Source organism: Poeciliopsis prolifica, unplaced genomic scaffold (assembly GCF_027474105.1).
Source record: "Poeciliopsis prolifica strain line A6 unplaced genomic scaffold, Auburn_PproV2 SCAFFOLD047, whole genome shotgun sequence".
Classification (NCBI taxonomy): domain Eukaryota; kingdom Metazoa; phylum Chordata; class Actinopteri; order Cyprinodontiformes; family Poeciliidae; genus Poeciliopsis; species Poeciliopsis prolifica.
The window spans coordinates 3,467,684-3,487,570 of record NW_026562422.1 but is presented as its reverse complement, the minus strand read 5'-3'; the positions used below and the strand labels follow the sequence as shown (position 1 = coordinate 3,487,570).

Genomic DNA, 19,887 nt, shown 5'->3' with positions numbered 1-19,887 from the left:
ACTGAAGCAGAGAAGAAATGTTGGCAAATGTTCCACTTTGCCAACATTTCAGGGGGATATACATGGGTAAATATTGGCTACAAAAGCAATATTATTATTGGTATCGGCCCAAATATTCACATCAGTGTATTCCTGTTTTTCGGAGGTTTTTTATCTTGTCTGTTTTTTCTGTCTCTTCTCAGATTTGACCAAACTCAGCCATATACCGTACACAAGCAAAAAACACTGTATCATTTATTGTATTGTATTGTATTTATTTATTATATTGTATTGGTCATTTATTGTACAGAAATGTGTAAACATGTTTGAAATTTTAAGATATCTTAAAAAATTGCTGTTGTATTTTATTGCTGGACCTTTGCTCAAACCTTAAGCAGCGTAGTTTTAGCTTCACTTGGTTCAATTTCACTAAAGGAATGCTGTTTATTGCAATTTAGGTAAAAGTTGTTTTTTTTGATTAAAAATAGGAATAAAATGTCTTTATTAGCATCTTTTATTGCATTTCTAATATTACATAAAAAATTTTTAAAGTTGCTAAATAAAAAATCTGCAGAATGTACCAAGTTTTTTTTTTTTTTTTTTTTTTTTACAATAATCTGACAAATAGATTGATTGATTGCTCGTTAGTTGCAGTTCTGGTTCGCTATATATTTGAATGAACTGTAAGTGTGTTTCTTGTTCTTGTATTTTTAATTCCAGCTTTTATCTGCTGTCTCTCTGCTGCAACACATGATCTATTTTTAGTGTTCTAAAAAAAAAATCAAAGCAGAATCACTTCCTTTTCAACATCTTTCATAAAATATATTTAACAGTTATTCATAATCAGGGATGTAGATTTAACAACACAGCCTAAAAGAAAACAGCTGGAAGTAACAGAAATAGATTACGTTCACAACCAATGTGAGCAGAAAGCTGAAAAGTCAGGAAAAAAACCCTGAATTTGTGAACTTTTTGGAGCACAAAGGGACGTCGTAAGTTGTTTTCAGTCACCATCTGTGATGCGTTTAGGTGAGCTAAGCATGTTACTTGTCCCCTGTCCCACCCAGACCACCAGCAGCGGCAGCAGCAGGATGAGCTCGGACGGGGGCGGGCGGCCCGCCAAGGTGGGCTCCCTGGTGGAGGTGATCGGCAAGGGGCAGCGCGGCACGGTGGCCTACATCGGGAACACGCTGTTCGCCTCTGGGAAGTGGGTGGGCGTCATCCTGGACGAACCCAAGGGCAAGAATGACGGCACGGTGCAGGGCAAGCGCTACTTCACCTGCCAGGAGAACTACGGCATTTTCGTCAGGCAGTCGCAGGTAATGCAGGAAAACAAAACCACTCTTTGAAGCATCTTTGTGTGGAGTTGAGAATATATAGAAGATGTGCCGCAGAAATTCATCTGTGACCCGGAGCGAGGTTGTTCCTTCCCACCTACACCTGCTGTTGTGTTTGGATGGTTTAGGTTCAGTTGCAGGCTCTTACTGTGGGTGGGAACATTTCCCTCTGCAGAAAGACCCTGTTCTCCATTGCTGCAGGTTTGTTTTTATTTGGGTTTTTGGCATATTTTGTCTCTGAAGTTTATGTAAAAGGCTCAAATATATACATACACCTCCACTGATATGTGGGGTGTTTCAGTGGAGTTTTTTTCCGCAACATAGCAAGTTGTAGAAAAAACAGCTCAGCTGTTTGACGCGTTCAGGGATTCTTCTTCCCCTTGAACACGAGTTTATTGGTATTCCTGGCTCAGGATGTTTTACACGTGTCTTCTTGTCATCACATAATAATGCAAGGCTGCAATTAAAAAATGCTGATCTGGTCGCTTTGTCTTTATCTTCGAATGACTGCCAATTTCCAGCGTGTTTTCAGAGTCGATCCTAAATACCTGCAGTATTTAACAGTTGAGCTAAATATTTTAAAGGCTTTTCATTAATTATAAAAGTCTTCTGTTGTTTTGTGTCGGTGAAACATGAGGTTGATGAGGGTGTTGGATCCGTACGCCTCGTTGTAAAGCGGCCTGTTTTTTTCAGACATGACTGACTGCTTCGCGCTCTCTGTCTCTCTGTTTCAGATCCAGCTGGTCGACGACGGCGCTGACACGTCTCCGGAGACCCCCGAGCCAACCACCGGCAGGGTCCCCAAACGAGGTGAACATTCGCATGTGTGAAGCAAGTCGAACACGTTCATCGGGTTCCCGACGAAATTTGCATTTAGTGTTTACAGAGACTGGTTGCTAAAGTGTCCGACGGATGCAAAAATGGCGAAAGTGCACTTTAATTTGACACTCTTTGAAACTACAAAAACACTAACTGAAAAAAATAAATAAATTAAAAATCAGCAGAAAAACCATGCAAAGAAAAAATGTTACAATCACAGAAAATAGATAACCCCACACCCAACAATCAACAGAAAAAAAAAAAATCTAAAAAAAGATACTGAAACTGCAGGCAAAATTCTGCAACAACATGAAGTGGAAGCAAACGTGAAAAAAAAATACAAATACTAAACATAACTAAAATGTTATATCTTTTTCATCATTCACACACATATAGATTATAAAGGGCTTCACAAAGTCAAAACAATTAAAACAAACAAAAAAATCACATTAAGCAAAATAGTAAAAACACCAACAAGCATGAAACACTGCAAACTCATGTCGCCAAACAGGTATCCTCAGGGCCACTAGGGGAAGTCTGGAGTAAGTCATATTACCTATGTCAGTACGTTGCTGTTCTATAAGATTGTAAAAAAAATGCATGTTGGAAACAGACATGAACAATGATATACCTTTTCATTCTCTTTTCCACATCTCCTTAAATAATGAGCCACTTATTTTGGTGGCTGACTCCCCCTAGTGGTCCGGTGCTTTTTGCGAGTCGAGTTTGCAGCATTGTTTCTATTGTTTTTGCTGTTTGCGCAAACTTTACAACTTGTAAAGCAGAGTTGAATAATAACGATTTCCCATTTGAGTATATGTCTTTGTTTGTTTCTTTTTTTTTTTTTTTTTTATCTCTGCAGAGATTCTGGAGACGTCCAAGTCTGCCAAACTGGTAGGTCAAATGTCATCCACACTGGTATAAGTTGTGTCCAATAGATAAGCCACTAAAAGTGACCTTGTGTTTCTGTTTACTATAAATTAAATTACTTTTCAGCATGCTTCAGCATCAATCTGATAACTGGCAGCTTATCCTGTTAAATGATACTTTGCATTCATGCAGAAAATCAAAAACTTCAAAAAGCTTCTGAAACCAGCAATGCAGCTTAGTTTCATTGATCCATTAGAGTCCAGAGTCTAATGTTTGGTCCAGCAGGGGGCGGTATTTCCTTTAAATTAAATCACATCTGATGCTGACCGGGATTTAGATTAGCGTGTTTTCAGTGTATGATTTATTCACATGTAGTTTATGTGACATTTTCAGCTCAGACTATTTTGCTACTTATCTTAGTCTTTCAGAAATCTGATGAAAGTTCCCTGAAAAGAAGTTTCACAGCACTGAGGTCTCATCTTTAAGTAGCAACTGAAGTAACGCTACAACATCGGTGGTCTCGTTTTGTTGACTTGGACAACTTGTTTGCCACATTTTGATTTCTGTTTTTAATCTGCCCTGCAAAAACTTTTGTACTCCATTTTGTCGTTTTGAAACCTCGAACTACAGCGTCTTTTACCAGAATTTCAAATGACAGACCGACACAAATCACCGCGTGACTGTGAAGGAGCAGAAAAGTTAGGCAGAGTTTTCCAATTTTCCGTCCCTTTTCCAGCTGTTAAGTGCCATTCACTGGAAACAATTGCCTTCAGCAGTCACATCACAAGTGAATACTGCTTTGCTGTGCCTATATGTGCAAATGGAGCAAAAAGAGTTTAAATGCTCAAGCAAAGCTATAAAAAGTTCCTTTTGTCACATGAAACGCCGTGGACACGGTAAACATGAGGCACAGGGTGATCTTGGCCCATTTCCGCCACGAAAGATAAACAACAGTCCAATCACAGGTATTAAATTCATAATTTTGAGTTTTAAAGTAATAAATTATGACTTGAATTTAAAGTCGTAACTGAGTTTTTGAATCATATGAGGCTTAAATTCATTATTCTGATAATTGGGTTTTAAAGTAATAATTATGAGTTGCGAAGTCATAATGAGGGATTTTAAAGACATAATTTTGATCAAAGTCTAGTTCCATTGGCAGATTATTTTGCTGTAAGCAAGACATTTTCCCCATGTTATAAGTAAAACTACAATGAAACAAGTACTTTTTTTGTTGCTAATATTAATGAATTATTGACTCAAAACTGGCTCCTTCTTGCTGAAAAGTAACTTCTATGTTTGTTTAGTCTTATTTCAAGTGAAGTAAGATTTTGCACTAGAAACTATACCAAAAATACTTGGTAACATTTTGGTTATTTTTGTAGAAAGTCTTGTTTCTCTTTGCTTTCATTCTCTACTCTGTTCTGGTCTTTCACATAAAATCCAAATAAAACACATCAAAATTTGTGATTAAGATGAAATGTTGTAAAGTTTAATAATTGTTAATACTTTTGTCAGACGCCACATGTGCAACTCATGAGAAAATAAACCAACTAACCGACTTGTACATCTGTCTACGGTGCTCCGAAGATGACCAAAAATCACTCGCGTTCCCGTCAACCCCTGCATGCCGCTGTCTTTCTCTTGACCTTTAACCTTCACCCCTCCGCCCAACCCCACTCCCTCCTCTCCCTCCTTGGACCACGCAGCGAGGACTGAAGCCCAAAAAGGTGCAGCATGTTTCCCTAAACTCTGTACTGTTGCAGTGATGATAATGGCCGCTGTCGCCGTCGTAGCCGTGGCTCTGAATGGCCTTGCCGCTGCATCATTCCCACGATTCCTCGCAGCTCACCGCTCCGCCGCCCCCGCTGTTCGTAGCGAGGCGCTCTGCGTTTGTTCAAGAGAGTTCACCTGAACCGATCACTCCACCTCACCAGCTCACTCTGCAATCATTCAGCTCCGTCCGGCATGTTTGCTCCGTCTCTGCGCTCTGTTCCTGCCTGCTTCTTGTGCATATTTACGTGTGACGAAAGAAAAATACAGAATACTTCACTTTTAATATTTTCAGACCTTGTAGTATAAATTTGATTTTAAATTAGGACGGTTTTCACAGACTATTTTTGCATGTTTTTATTCATAGTGAATAGAAAATGTTTCGCTAAGCTCACTTTTTGCATAAGATCTGTAAACATTACTAGACTAGAAAATCTGTTTTCTTTTAAAAAAAGTAAAGATAATAATGATGAATAATATTATTATCAAATTAAGTTCAATTTACATATCTTTTAACCTTCATCACATTTTGTCACATTTGTCGCATTAATTTTTGATTCTTAGCACAAATTTGTGATTAAATTTAGGTCTTAACTTTCAGAATCCTCTCTGAACGTTAAGTAGTAGTAGCTCCTGACTATACAGACTCTCGTAGTCGTGTTTCTCGTTGACTTTCGAACCTGTGACTTCAATGCCACAGAAACCCACTGTTCATACTGCAAATTATATTTTTATAGTAATAAAATTTCTTTTTTTCTTACAAAAGAATTTTTTTTTCTCTTTTTGTAAAAAAAAAAAGAAAAACTTAAAATCTATGATAGCAAATTTCCTGAACCAGAAACAATTCAGTTCTGCATCGCTTCGCAGTCTTTCAGGAAGTGGAAAGTTCAGTTGGTGCTGCAAGAAGCTAATGAGAGACGTTTGCTGCACATATGAACACCAGGCGCAAAGCAGAAAGTCTCTGATCAGCTTTTTTTTTTGTACTCCGTCAGGATATGTATATCTTCAGAAATAACAAGCTGGAAATATTTAATATAATTTGCAGTTTTAAAAATCTGATTACATCCTTTATTTATTTATTTTTTCTGGACTCACCGTGAGATCACTGTGGCTCGTTAACCGTCATCCTCTGACTCCTACGCACGGACGTGCCTCCGTCGTAGCAAGCGGAAAATGTCAGAGTGTGACCGAGGTGAAACGAGACGCCCCCCCGCCTGCAGAGACCTGCGGAGCATAGATTTTCTGTCGGCCTGCTGTATTCGATCATTTGTAGCATGCAGGAGGCTGAACTTTACCATCGTCCAACGACGAACCTCCTCTGTTCAATCTGAGAAAAGCTGACATTTCAGAAACACACAAGGCAGTGCTGGACGTATGCATCCTTTTTACAGATGAGAAAAGGAGACATTTATCTTGTGGACATACACACCCCATACCAGCTGAGGATGTTTGGTAAAGTGTTGCAAATGCTTACATGGTGGTAATTTGATCCCCTTTCTGTCTTGCACCAAGTGACCCCTGGGCAATATAGCAGATGTATCAGGCATAAACCTGATACATCTGAGCTCATCGTTCCTTTCTGCCCTCCAGCCTCTCTCTCCATCACTCTGAGAGCATCTCCTGAATCACAGAGTGGAGAGAAAGCAAATGGCTTTCAGAGAAAGACTTTAAATATTTAAACCGAACAGATTTCCCTCGATTGCTCTGTTATGATACACATAAACAGAGTTGTTTTTGTTTTTTTCTATGACAGTGCTTTAGGTTCAAAGCTTGCAGCTAATCAGGGTATTGGTCCCAAATTAATCCTCTTACTCCTCTCTAACTTCCTGCTGAGATGTTGGCAGAGAGGAGGAGATTAGTGGAGCTGAGGGAGATATCATGGTGGTCACTTAACTCGCTTTGGGCTGTAAAGGATTCAAATGACCATTTAGATCGGCGATACCACACTGCAACCTCGTTTTGCCACAATTGTTGCACGTTCTGGGGTGAAAGCAGGGCTGATAGGTATGGGTGACCTTCCCTTTTTCACCTTTCACCACACTTACAACCACATAACTCAATATACAGTACCTTGTTGTTAGTTTATGAAATAGAGCAACACAAATCAAATACCTTACAAATACTGTCAGAAACTCTTAGGCTGCTTAACCTAAACAGAGAAAGAAAAGCTGGTCATATATACTATGCATAGATGCATGGTGCTAAATAAAGGGCAATGCTGAAAGAAAACCTGTTAGAGACTGAGAAAGACTTGAGACTGTGGCACTGGTTCATCTTCCAGTTGGACAAAGAACCAAAACCTACTGACAAAGCCACAATTAGATCAAATCAGGAACACACAATGTCAGAAAAATATACAAATTCAATTCTATGCAATATTACCACAAGAACATACATCACTTGTGGCCTTTAAGGACAGTTTTGCCTAATTTCAACTGAGCGGTACAGCATTTAGTTGGTGCACTAGGGCCTATTCTCCAATTGGGGGGAAAGGGAGAATTAACCAACTTACACCCATCTTGGCTAGAACCAAACCACACATTAACCGGCTAGAATGAGACTTGACAATGGAGACAGTGGTTACTTTATACGCTGGAGTATTCACGAAAGTGTTTCCACGACCAGTTGGACTCTCACTGGCCAGGCGGAGTAAAACCCAAGCGTCTAATAACATACTGGTACAACAACAAATGTGACATACTAGTATATGTCATCCTTGTCCCAAGCATTTATTTTTTTCTATGCCTCCATCCAGGGATTGTGTTGTGACGCCAGTAGCTCCACCCTAACCATACTGTGCCGATGTCCTTTGGAGCTACAGCTAAAGGAGGGCCAGGAACGATGTGGAGCGGGTTGGTTGCATGAGCCCCTTTTACAGAGGAACCAGAGAAAATAACATACCTAACCACATTGGCCCATGCTGTACCACTCAATGGAAACAAGGCTTTACAGTCCATCTAACTGGCCAAATATGAAAATGCAGAGATATCACTGCATGATATTTGACATATAATATCCTTCCAAATCTTGTCTTTTGTAGTTGCAGTTCGCCACACACTGATGCTGTGATGAAAACTGCGATTGGACATGTTGTCCAATTCTAGATCAAAGCATATTCATGTGGTAGAATGGCCCAAAGTCCAGACTTAAATCTGATCCTGAATACAGCTACACATCACTCTGACCTTTACTCCAATAAAAACAATGCTCATTATGTTTCAGGTAAATGATTTTTAAAAATCAACAATGATGACCTTGTGTGGAAACCAACAGGCTCCTACCTGGCTGTAACAAGCTAAATGTCACCAAACTGTCTGAAGGTAAAAGTAAGGAAGGTTTTTTTCTTTTTTTTTTTTACTTTTAAAGGTTAGAGAAAAATCCTGTCTGGACTTAGAGGCAGACAGAAGTGAAATGTCTGTGCTCACGTTGCAGGTTTCACATTGCAACACCCGGTTAGTGCAGAAAGTGAACGCCTTTAGGTGGATAGACCATTTTTTTTTATTTTATTTTACCACCTGTCAAGACTCTCTGTTACCAACAACAGGTTGATTTATCGCCCTGTTTTTCAGATGTGATATTCAAATATGTCATCTGAGGAAGATTGAGAAATGTCTTATGAATGATAATCAGGAGTGACTCCATGTAGCACATCAGGTGTGACTCCCCCTGTCTCCCCCTTGCAGCAATCCCCTGTGGTCTTTGTGAACCTTATTTTAATAATCCCATTGGAGGGTCTACCAGTGTTGCTAGGAGACGAGAGGTTTGCATCAGCATTGCTGCTCATTTTTACACCCCACCTCAACACTTCCATTCACGGCGCCGCCCTCCTCTGTCTCTCAGCCTCTGTCTGTCCCCAGTTGCTGCCTCACCCATCCCTCCTTCTCTCCCTCCCTGTCTGTCTGTCTCTGGTCGGGGTGGTGATGAGTGGGTGAGCAGCGAGGAGGCAGGGAGGGCACACAGTGATGTAATGCAGGCGCGCGGCATCGGTCCGGGCTGACAAATCACAATCCGGGAGGAAGGGGGGTGAGAAAGGGGTAGGAAGAGGGCAGGTTAAGGGAGGCAGAAGCATCTCTTGTGTAGCCGGGGCGACAGCGGCGGCGAGAACACAGAGGAGGCATCGACCGAGGGCTCCGGCTAACGGATTATGAGAGAAACCGAGAAAGAGGACATAAAGAAGGACGACAGTGGGGAGGAAGGGATGGACCGAGGCGGGGAGGGCAGGGAGCCTGGGAATAAAATCGTCACGGCCGTTTGCTCCACTGCAGCTTCCCAGCCTGAGCCGCTGCCTGTCCTGATTGTTCGGCTTCCAGCCTGTCTGTCCTGAACTCTTTTTCTCCGTAGACCTGTTTAATCTCCTTCCTCTGAGCGTGTTTCTTGGTGACTGTCTCTTGTGTGTGTGTTTTCTCCTCCTTCAAATATGATGAGACAGACTCCTGCAACCCGGAAGGTACAGAACTTCCTATAATCCTTTTTTAAAAAAAAATTTCTGTAGGGTTGTCGCCGTTGCTGTCGTTGTTGCCGTTGTTGCCGTCATACCATTATTTTACGAAGATCATGCTTTGAAGTTTTCTCTTGTTTTTCAGTGTCATTGGAGAGTCTTCCTGCTGTGTTCTTGTTGTTTAGTACATGGCAGAGGTTTTTTTTGTGTTCAAGCATGTGTCTACATCGTTAAAATTATTGTGTTACATTTAGCTTGCAGTAAAAACTTTTTATTTCATTTTCTTCCATCTTATTAAGCAGCTCCGCTTTGCACACAACGTGTTTTTAAATCATATTTCTGTGCTTATCCTGATAATGTAGTGATGGCTTTGGATTGGTTGCTCTCACTGGGTATTGGCTGCAGCTGTTTACGTTACTCAGGCTCTGTTCATCTGAACGATCCCACTCTAATCCAATAAGGAGCGATAAAGAGCCGAAGTGATAATGATGCCTAAAGCTATAAGCAGAGTTGGGGGTGGGTGTGCAGAAAGCCAAAAACAAAGAAGGTGGAAAGTAAGAAGTAGAAGATAAAAGCAGAGGAACTTCATAATGCCTGTGCATGTAATTTTGTTTTATTAAAAGAGGAGAAATGTGACAAGGTTTTCCTCAGAAAACTTGCTAACTCTGGTGGCTGGGTGCCAAGGCTTGCTAACTCTGGTGGCTGGGTGCCAAGGCAGTCATTCATCCAGCGGACCGTCGTCTTTTTAGTTAAAAAATGTTAAAAGTTGACATGAAATTTATAATATCACTAGATAATTATGTCTCCCTAAAAGATTGGGAGATTAATACCTGAACACCAACTTTAAAGCCTTTAAACATGCAAACATTTTAGAAAGACTTAAATAAATATGTAATGCTTAGCCTGGGGGCCCACCAGACTAATAATATACTGAGGGAAACCCTGTGAACAAAAGGAAAAAGTAGATTGCAATGATCAATTTAGACTTACAATATCATAAAAGTATTTGCACTCTTTTTCCTGTTTTGCTGCATTTGAATGTTTCAGACCATGAAACAAATTAAGCGGATAATTTGAGCAAATAGAAGAGGCAGTTTTTAAATGATAATCTCATTTATTATTATCATAAGGAAAAAACTTTGTACAAACCAACATATGTACTAAGACTGGGCAAGAAATCTTTGCAAAATCCGCCTGATCAATCTCAATATGTACGTTTGACAGAATATTCCAAATATTCCCTGAACTCCGATCCAGAACCGCACAGGGTTCGGGGAGATGTAGGCAGAGGACAGGCTTTAGCTGCTCAACCTCTCCTGTCAAGCTAAGCAAGGTTGGTGGCATCAGCAAACGCACTCACTCTTTGGTTACCTAGCAACAACCTGTTGAGTCACTGGCGCAGCAGCAGTTCCAGCTTTCGCCACAATGCTAATCAATATTTATTGATATTTACAATTATTGATATGAAATGTTTATATCATAATATAATAATAATATAATAAGTAGTATTCGCTAACTTGCTGCTACTGATGGAAGCAGAATTTCCTGATCCATCAGCTCTACGTCAAAGGATCAAATATACTCCAAAGTGGCCAAATCACAGCAATTCAGCAAAGAAGATCAGGCTAAAATTCCCCTGCAGCGATTTAAGGCCCAGTGCGGGGAAAAAAAAAAAAAAATCACCATTATTTGCTTGGCTTTCTGGGTTTCAGGAAGCGTTTTTGGCTGAAAAGTGACTCTGGTTTGCTATGGGGACTCTTCAGATTTCTCTGCCCGTCTCGTGTGGCATCTCAATGTCGACAAGTGATGTATCGGGATAACAAGCTATTATCTTATCATGTCTGCATTGTGTATGCAGCATAAAAGATCCAGGCTCAGATGAGATGGATGGAGACACAAAGTGGGCATTGATGTGGAAGTGACCGTACCAGTCACAGTGCGTTGTTGTTCCCGTGGTTTTGGTCATGTGGGCGGAAGACATGAGGTACAACAGAGCAGCTAAGAGCTTTTATTAAAAGAATAGTCAATGAGATGGATGGGAGGAAATTTTACAATCAGAGAAGTAGAAAATATTCCACTACAGATCGGTCATATCGCTATCATCCACCCTTTTTTCCTTTTTTTTTCTCTGTGATTTCCCAATTACAATGAATTTTGCCTTAAATCTCTAACCCTGGCTGTTTGTTTCCTCCCTTCTTCCCATTCCTTCTTCTCCTGCCCTTTGACCTTCCGCTGCTTCCTTTACTTTCTCCTCCCTGTGCTTCTCAGACCACGGCCAGAAGGCCCAAGGTGAGCTCAAGTCTTCAACACCGTCAGCCCTCTAAGTCCTCTCAGACACCATTATTTAAGTGGCTGATTGTTGGTTTTACTTTATGGACATTATTTCTAACCATTTTTACAGATTAAAATAAAAGTAGTTCATTTACATTTTTATAAATTACACTATAAGAAAATACAGAAAGAAGACAGCAATTTAAAATTTTAACTTAATTATTTTTCAGTTGCAGAAATACATTTAAGGCATTAGATTTGTGTTGAATTTAGTAGGTATACATACACCCTCTTTGGAAACAGCCTTTAGCAGTTGCTGTGGCTAGCATTGTTAGCATAGCTATAAAAGCATTCTCCATCCGTGTTCCCTAGAAAACAGACAAATTTGTTCCCACCATTTTTCTTTTGAATTATCAAGGCAATTGCCATAAAACAAAGCTGAAACAACTACAGGGTTCACATTTTAAACAGAAATTAGTAAGGTATAGTAGCAGTTAGCATGGTTAGCACAGCAGTCTCTGTCTATATTTGATTTCTGAGTTTTCCAAGCGATTTCCAATGGATAAAAATACAAAATTAAAAGCTCAAAAAGAAAAAACTGAGCAATTTTACTGCGGACCTTTCAGCCTTCTTGTTATCAGGTGAAAATCTTGCTCTCTCTTTTTTTTCCCCTTGCACTTTTACAATTACAAGAAGCAATTGTACAGTTCCTTGCTTTTTACATTGCTCTGCTTCTTTTGACTTCATTTTTAACACCTCACCAATACTGAGTCAGCATCCGCACTAAAGAGTGTTGGTACCACAACCTGAGTGTGTGTAGCATGCATTCACTGATTATATCAGCTGACTCCGATCACAAACTTGGTGCATCTTCAGTTTAATAAGCATGTTGACTCTAACAACTTTTTAGAAAGATGAATCAGTAATGTGTTCATGCTTCAGTTATTTTATGGTTCTGATCATATTTTGTGTCAGTAACCAATGAAATGAATTTACATGCAACAGTGCTTGCCACAGTTTTAAAGATATATTTGAAACAGACATTTTTTTCCGCCCAAAACCAAAGAAATCACAAAATATGTTTCTCTTCTACTAAAAGATTAATGAAACGTAGCTGATTAAAACCAGGATAATAAAAGCAGTCAAGTCTTCAGATACCGAAACACTAGAGTCCTTTGTACCAGGTTCATCTAGATCTACTGATATTTATTTCTTTTCAAAGTTGTTTCTGTTTTATTTATTCATGTGTGTAGTTTATGGATCGATCTCTGTTCCCCCAGCAACCCAGCCGACCTGCGGGCGGCGGAGGAAAGGGGGCTGCGTCCGGCTCGGCGTCGGCCGGCGAGATGAGCAGCAGCGAGCCCAGCACGCCGGCGCAGACCCCGCTGGCTGCACCAGTCATCCCGACCCTCCACTCTCCTGGGAACCCGCCGGCCCCCGTCCCCAGCAAGGTCAGGATCAACGTTAGGCAAGCTGCGTCCTGAAACGTTGCTTACAAAGTAGCAAAATATGCAGAGATTCAAAAGTCATTGTTGAAAGCCTCCCTGCTGAGGGAGAAGGAAAATGACGCCTTTGGCCTTTTAACTTACATGTTTTGAACTCAGTTGTCAGTTTATGTTGTTGTGAAACACTTTACGATGAAGTTACTTAGATTAGAAGACTCCCATTTCTGGGAATACATTCTTAATGCTACCAAAATATTTTTAGGGATTCATGCATGAAGGAATGAAAAGGTGGAAAAAGTAGAGAAACCTGTTTTCAGCATAACACCCTCTCCCCTGACTTTATTTAATTAATTGCACATTAATGTGTCAGTTCAGTTTTTTTTCATGGAAATAAAGAATATTCATAAGAACTATTTTGTGTCACTTGAATGTTTCACATCATTAAACTAAATAGTATCACAAAAGAGGTTGCTTGAGCAAATACACAGTGCAACTTCAAGAAATGATTTTCCACTTTACCTCTTCCCAAAGAGTGGAAGGTAAAAAGAAAAAAGAACAAAAAAAAGTTTAAAAAAATAGGAGGGTTTTATGATTAAAAACAAAAGTGAGAGTATAAAAAAACATGAAATGAATACAGAAAAAGAAAAAAAATAGACAAAATGAATAATGAAATAAAATGTGACAAAAATATTAAAAACAGAATGAAAAAAATGAAAATTAGTAAAACAATGAGATTGTACTAAATGTGGACAATTAAATAATAATTGAAAATAATAAAAACACTAATTATGTCACACTGTGTAATCAAATAAGTTGGAAATTGTTTTGATCCAATATTTGGGACCTTTTTCTTTATCAAATCATTTATGAATTTCTACATTTACTTTCAACTTTGGCAGGTTCAGCCAGAATCAAAACAAAAAGAGAGGAAAAAATAAAAAATAAAACCTCTGCTGGGATGTAAGAGTCTCACTGGCATTTGTCATAAATAACTGATGAAAATTGTTACTGCCATTTCTTTTTTATTTTTTGCAAGTGAAATCTTCAGTTGAAATCTACTTTTAGTATTTTTTTAAAAATCTGAAATAAATGTAGTTTAGTAATAAAAAAACATTTGATGGTAACAACAAAAAAGCACAATACTTAGTATTTTGGCGCTGGGTTTTAGTAATCATTGATTAACTTCTAACAGTAGAGTTGAATCATACAATTAATTTCCTGCATAGTGAAGAAAACAATCTCCATGAAGATCATGAAGCAACCCCACCATGAGGGGTAGGTAACCTGTGTTATTTGTGTCTCACCCCCTCAGGAGGAAGTCGTCATGGAAACAGAGGTGCAGATATCTGGGTTGTTTCCGCACTTGACACTGAACTGTTGTTTTTCTGTCACTAACATTTTAACAAGCTGTCAAAGGTGTGATGGCTTCATAGGGAGTGTACGGCCTTCACAGGGGTGTGTGTGTGTGCATCCTGTGTGTCCTCCAAGCACACATTAAATGATTAATAAGGCATGCGTGCGTGCCCCGCGTCTCCAGAGATATGTTTTGCTCCTAACGGCGGCTCCATCGAAGAAAGATTACAAAAGTGGCTTCTGTTTCTAATCCATCCATGTCCGTGCTGCAGGAGGAGGAGGCCCTGCGCGCTCAGGTGAAGGACCTGGACGAGAAGCTGGAGACGCTGAAGATGAAGCGAACGGAGGACAAAGCCAAGCTGAAGGAACTGGAGAAGCACAAGATCCAGCTGGAGCAGCTGCAGGAGTGGAAGACCAAGATGCAGGAGCAGCAGGCGGAGCTGCAGAAACAACTCAAAGAGGCAAAAAGGGTAAGGAGGCAAATGTGGAGGACGTGGCAGCTGCTGCTGGAGGCCGACTGCAGGATTCCATCTACATGTAGCTGATCGCGACGCCATTCTACGGTGAAATCCAGCTCTGGAAAAAATGAAGACAGAGGGGTTATTCCTCCAAATATTGACTTCTGAATTCTTCCTGAGCTAAAACAGTTTGCATTGTTGTTTCTAAATGAATATGAACTTTGCATTATTTGAGGTGTGAAAGCACTGCATGTTTTTGAGGAAATCCAGGATGGAATATCTAAGCCAATGAAATGGTTTACATAAATGGTTCAATGTATACACGTATAGATTGTATTATTTCCATTTGTAGGAGGCTAAAGAAGCCATGGAGGCAAAGGAGCGGTACATGGAGGAGATGTCGGACACGGCCGACGCCATCGAGATGGCGACTCTGGATAAGGAGATGGCTGAGGAGCGAGCAGAGTCCTTACAGCTGGAGGTCGACTCCTTGAAGGAGAGAGTGGAGGAGCTCACCATGGACCTGGAGATCCTAAAGCACGAGATTGAGGAAAAAGGTATGGATCACGTCGTCAGAGTGACACAAGACGTATCTTTTACGTCGTGTTTAAACTTGACGCAGACATTTGGCCCAAAGTCATGAAGCCATACTTTTCTTTAAAGTGACTAGGATTTATTTTTCTTGTTTTCTTCTCTTTGTAAGCAAAGTAAATAAGAGTTAAACCAATGAAGGCGGTGAGAAAAGGTCGGTGAAAAATTGCCGAACATTTATAAAGCAGTGGAACAAACTTTATTGTACATGCTTTTAAACAGCACAAACTTTAGTGACTATTAATGAGATTTCATGTGATAAGCCAACTTTAATTCCTCCACAGTTAATAAGTGAAAGGAAAATGATGCATGATCTTTAAAATCTTTTGTAAAAATCTGAATAGTGTGGTGTGCATTTGTATTTAGTGCCCTTTACCCCGTGGAGCCTCTGGAGGTCTCTCTACTTTGCTGCTCTTAAAAAATGATCACATCTTAAGAGTCTTGACCTTTTGTCGTTAAGACAAGATTTTCTTTAGGAGTCACTGAATAAAGTCTGGCTGAATACAAATACATGGCACAACTTCCAGATGTTTATTTGCAATCTTTTGAAAACCATTCATCTTTTTCATTTCACTTCTCATTTACTTTTATTTTTTGTTTATTACTTAAAAGCCCAGTCAAATGCATTGAACTTTGTGGTTTAATGTGACAGAATGTTTAAAATGTCTCAAGACGCCATATAGCCACAGTCATCGCTAACTTTGTTTTGGCGTGTGCATCAGGTTCGGACGGCGCCGCCTCCAGTTATCACGTGAAGCAGCTAGAAGAACAGAATAGCAGGTTAAAGGAAGCTTTGGTCAGGTGAGTGCCTCTCCATTGGAAAACAAAAGTGGGGGTTTTAATTATTCACAAAAACAGAGTTTACACACAGATCCTTCCCATTTCACTCTACAAAATCCTGCTGTGTTCCTGCTCTGCGTCAGGATGCGTGACCTGTCCGCGTCGGAGAAGCAAGAACACGTGAAGCTGCAGAAGCAGATGGAGAAGAAAAACACTGAGCTCGATTCTCAGCGAGGCCAGAAGGAAAAGCTGCAAGAGGAGATGACGGCGGCGGAAAAGACGATAGACGAGCTGAAAGAACAGGTTCGAGAAACTCTTTAGGTGCCAAAGGTGGGCGCTGTGTGATGGGTCCAGTTAGTGAGAGCAAATCCATGCTGTCCTTCAGGTGGATGCAGCTTTGGGGGCGGAGGAGATGGTGGAGACGCTGACGGAGAGAAACCTGGATCTGGAGGAGAAAGTCCGGGAGCTGAGAGAAACGGTCACAGACCTGGTGAGGAAACACCAGCAGCTCAGAGGAAGACCCACTCGCTTTCAGTAACAAACGCGTCATTGTTCACGCCGGCTTCCATGTTAGATTTATGGCATGGAGTTCAAAGCAAATTAAAGTGCTGCTGTTTCCTCATGGATTTAATCTTTAAATTGAAATGAGTCAGCAGAAAAACTCATTGATATGCAGAAAGGGTCCCCAGAGTTTCAGTAGCACTCCAGTTGTCCGAGCAGCAATCGCCCTGTCAGAATCGGTGGAGAAGTGAAAGGAACACTCTGGTCCTGACATCTCTGATCATCGTTTTATTTTTTAAATTATTGATATTTTATGATTAATTTTGTGTTGAACATTTTTTCATCTTCTGTTGAGAAAAACTTTATGATGCGTGATGTTAAGCAACATCTTTGTTGCTTGTAAGTTGCACAATGAAGTTTTTCCTTTTTTTACATTTGAAGTTATAGAAAAAAATCATTGTAGTTTACGAATACCCAAATTTTAAGATATTTATTCAAGTATGCCCATGTATGTGAACAGCAAGGTTTTTTTTCTTGTAGAAATGCACTGATCAGAATTTTTTTTTTTGATTTTATCTTTATGCTTTGTCAGTGTTCATATTTGAAAATAGCTAGCTAAGTCTCCTCTCTATCGTACCAACTTCCACACCAGGAGGGTTTTTGTTAGCTATACTTGTAATCGCCTTTGTGCCGCAGGAAGCTATAAATGAGATGAACGACGAGCTGCAGGAGAACGCCAGAGAAACGGAGCTGGAGCTCAGGGAGATGTTGGACCTGGGAGCGGCCCGAGTCCGTGAGGCTGAGAAACGAGTTGAGGCGGCACAGGAGACTGTGGCAGATTACCAGCAGACCATCAAGAAGTACCGAGAGCTGACCGCTCACCTGCAGGTGCACATACACATCTGATCGTTGCTTTTTTGATATTTTCTTAAGCGTATCCGGCTCATGCTTTTCTCACACACCTTGTGTGCGCTGAATGTGGGGGATTTGTTGCAGGAGGTGAACAGAGAGCTGACCAGCCAGCAGGAGGCCTCAGCAGAGCTACAGCAGCAGCCGCCAGCAGAGATGTTTGACTTCAAGATTAAGTTTGCGGAGACAAAAGCTTACGCCAAGGTCAGTTCATATGGTACGAGCAAGAGGAGACTGCCGGCGACTCCACTTGTTACTCATTTCACGCAAATTGTGGTTGTTCTTTCAGGCCATCGAGATGGAGTTGAGGAAGATGGAGGTGGCTCAGGCCAACAGACACGTGTCTCTTCTGACCTCCTTTATGCCTGAATCCTTCCTTCGTCATGGAGGAGACCATGACTGCATCCTGGTCCTGCTGCTCATCCCCAGACTCATTCACAAGGTAGACTGCTCATTGTCAGAGTGCAGCTGAGGCCCTTTAGGTAGAGACACATCAAGAACACAGTAGGCCCCTCATCACACACATTGGCGTGCAGGAGTTCCCCAATGGTTTTAAAGATATTTAAAACGTCTGTTGTGAGATTGTGGTGTTTCTTTGCAAAGTATGAGATTTCAGTATATGGCATCATAGAGAACCATAGAGAACCCTACATTTATATAGAGAGCATAGGCTACACCATCCTCAGAAGAATCTTTAGAGACTCTCTGAGGGAAGTCTGTTATGCTTAGAAAATGGGACAAAGCTTCCCGTCAAAGCTACAACCTAATCTTTCCCACATCATGGTCACACTGCTCTGAGTTGTCTAATTTATTGTGATGTTTTGCCATGCCATGTTCTGACTCCTTGGACATAGAAATTGGTCTGTGTTGATTTTGCCAGGTAACAGGGCTCCCAGCTGGAGTGTGTGCCCACAACTCCAAATTGCACATACTGTAAATAATTGCATTCTGGAAGCCGAGGGAAGTTGCTGCTTAGTAATTCTGGAGTTCAAATGCAAAATATATTTGCCACACTAGCTCAAGAGAGTTGAAACAAGACCAGTCCAGCAAAGTCTTGGACATCCAGGAGAGGGATCTCTAAACCTGTCTTAAGGCTATCTTAATCCAGTGTGTAGGAAAGAAGAACCATCTTTGTGTGTCTTCAGGCTGAGCTGATCAGCAAGCAAGCGCAGGAGAAGTTTGACCTGAATGAAAACTGTGTAGAGCGAGTCGGCCTGAAGGGCGGCGTCGGTGAGCAGCTGAGCTTCGCAGGCGGTCTCGTCTACTCCCTCAGTCTGCTTCAAGCTACTCTCCACAAATATGAGCAGTAAGTTTCACTGCAGAGACGCAGATAAGAGTTCAAAATGGAGCTCACAATCCTTCCCACCATTATGCTTTTTATGTAACCCTTTGAAATACTGTACATCTACTGCAACAACCTTCTTCATGGGTCTGTTTGCCAGAGCTTTGTCTCAGTGCAGCGTAGAGATCTACAAGAAGGTGGGCTCTTTGTACCCAGAGATGAGTGTTCATGAGCGCTCTCTGGATTTCCTCATTGACCTGCTGCACAAAGACCAGCTGGACGAGACGGTCAACGTGGAGCCGCTCACCAAGGCCATAAAATACTATCAGGTCTGCAGACTTATGTTCCACATTGCTTAAAAACCGTCTCATTTAGCCAGTAAGACATTGCAATGTATCTTTTTCTCATTTTTTTTAATATTACCAGTGACCTGAATCTTTATGTTAAATATTTTTTATTCATTAGCACTTGTACAGCATCCATCTGGCAGATCAGAGTGAGGACTGCACTATGCAGCTGGCTGATCACATCAGAGTGAGTAAAAACACAACTAGTCTGTCAACAGAAACAACTAAACCACATTCATCCATCCATCCTCAATGTTATATTATTGCTACAAGTTTCCTTTATTTCCTGGAACAGCACTAGAAGTCTGTTAAGGTTTAGGTTAGGATGTGACCCCAATGGCTTGTTCTCATGTTCAGTTCACCCAGAGTGCCTTGGACTGCATGGCAGTGGAGGTGGGCCGCCTGCGGGCGTTCCTGCACACGGGTCAGGAGAAGGCTGACCTGGCCGTGCTGCTGAAGGATTTGGAGACTTCCTGTAGTGATATCAGGCAGTTCTGTAAGAAGATTCGCCGCAGAATGCCAGGAACAGATGCACCCGGCATCCCTGCCGCACTTAACTTTGGACAACAGGTAACCATGGGAGCCACGTGTTTTAAACTGCTATCCTGGTCACTTTCACTGTGTTGGCTACATCAACTCCTAACTTGTCAACTTCTTCCATAATGCAGCGATATTAAGAAGTCATGTTAGGAACAATCAAAAGGTGCTAAAATATAAACATTGCACTGCTGTAA

General features: G+C 40.9%; 1 protein-coding gene across 10 annotated transcripts in view; it reads left to right on the top strand.

Moving 5' to 3' along the window:
• dctn1b (dynactin 1b) overlaps positions 1–19,887 on the top strand; it is a 35,773-nt gene that overhangs the window by 8,307 nt on the left and 7,579 nt on the right. For 3 of the 10 annotated variants that reach the window (XM_055057387.1, XM_055057382.1, XM_055057391.1), the window contains exons 2-21: positions 1,047–1,298; positions 2,051–2,126; positions 2,998–3,029; positions 4,715–4,735; positions 9,208–9,225; positions 11,485–11,505; positions 12,768–12,938; positions 14,245–14,268; positions 14,558–14,755; positions 15,096–15,300; positions 16,057–16,135; positions 16,258–16,417; positions 16,500–16,604; positions 17,312–17,503; positions 17,612–17,728; positions 17,814–17,966; positions 18,670–18,830; positions 18,967–19,135; positions 19,272–19,340; positions 19,511–19,723. In XM_055057387.1, coding sequence (XP_054913362.1) covers positions 1,071–1,298; positions 2,051–2,126; positions 2,998–3,029; positions 4,715–4,735; positions 9,208–9,225; positions 11,485–11,505; positions 12,768–12,938; positions 14,245–14,268; positions 14,558–14,755; positions 15,096–15,300; positions 16,057–16,135; positions 16,258–16,417; positions 16,500–16,604; positions 17,312–17,503; positions 17,612–17,728; positions 17,814–17,966; positions 18,670–18,830; positions 18,967–19,135; positions 19,272–19,340; positions 19,511–19,723 — 2,412 coding nt within the window. In that variant the 5' untranslated portion in view covers positions 1,047–1,070. Of the gene's footprint in view, positions 1–1,046; positions 1,299–2,050; positions 2,127–2,997; positions 3,030–4,714; positions 4,736–8,187; positions 9,226–11,484; positions 11,506–12,767; positions 12,939–14,244; positions 14,269–14,557; positions 14,756–15,095; positions 15,301–16,056; positions 16,136–16,257; positions 16,418–16,499; positions 16,605–17,311; positions 17,504–17,611; positions 17,729–17,813; positions 17,967–18,669; positions 18,831–18,966; positions 19,136–19,271; positions 19,341–19,510; positions 19,724–19,887 lie in introns of those variants that run through there. The other 7 variants (XM_055057385.1, XM_055057383.1, XM_055057384.1 and 4 more) reach the window with 6 other exon arrangements.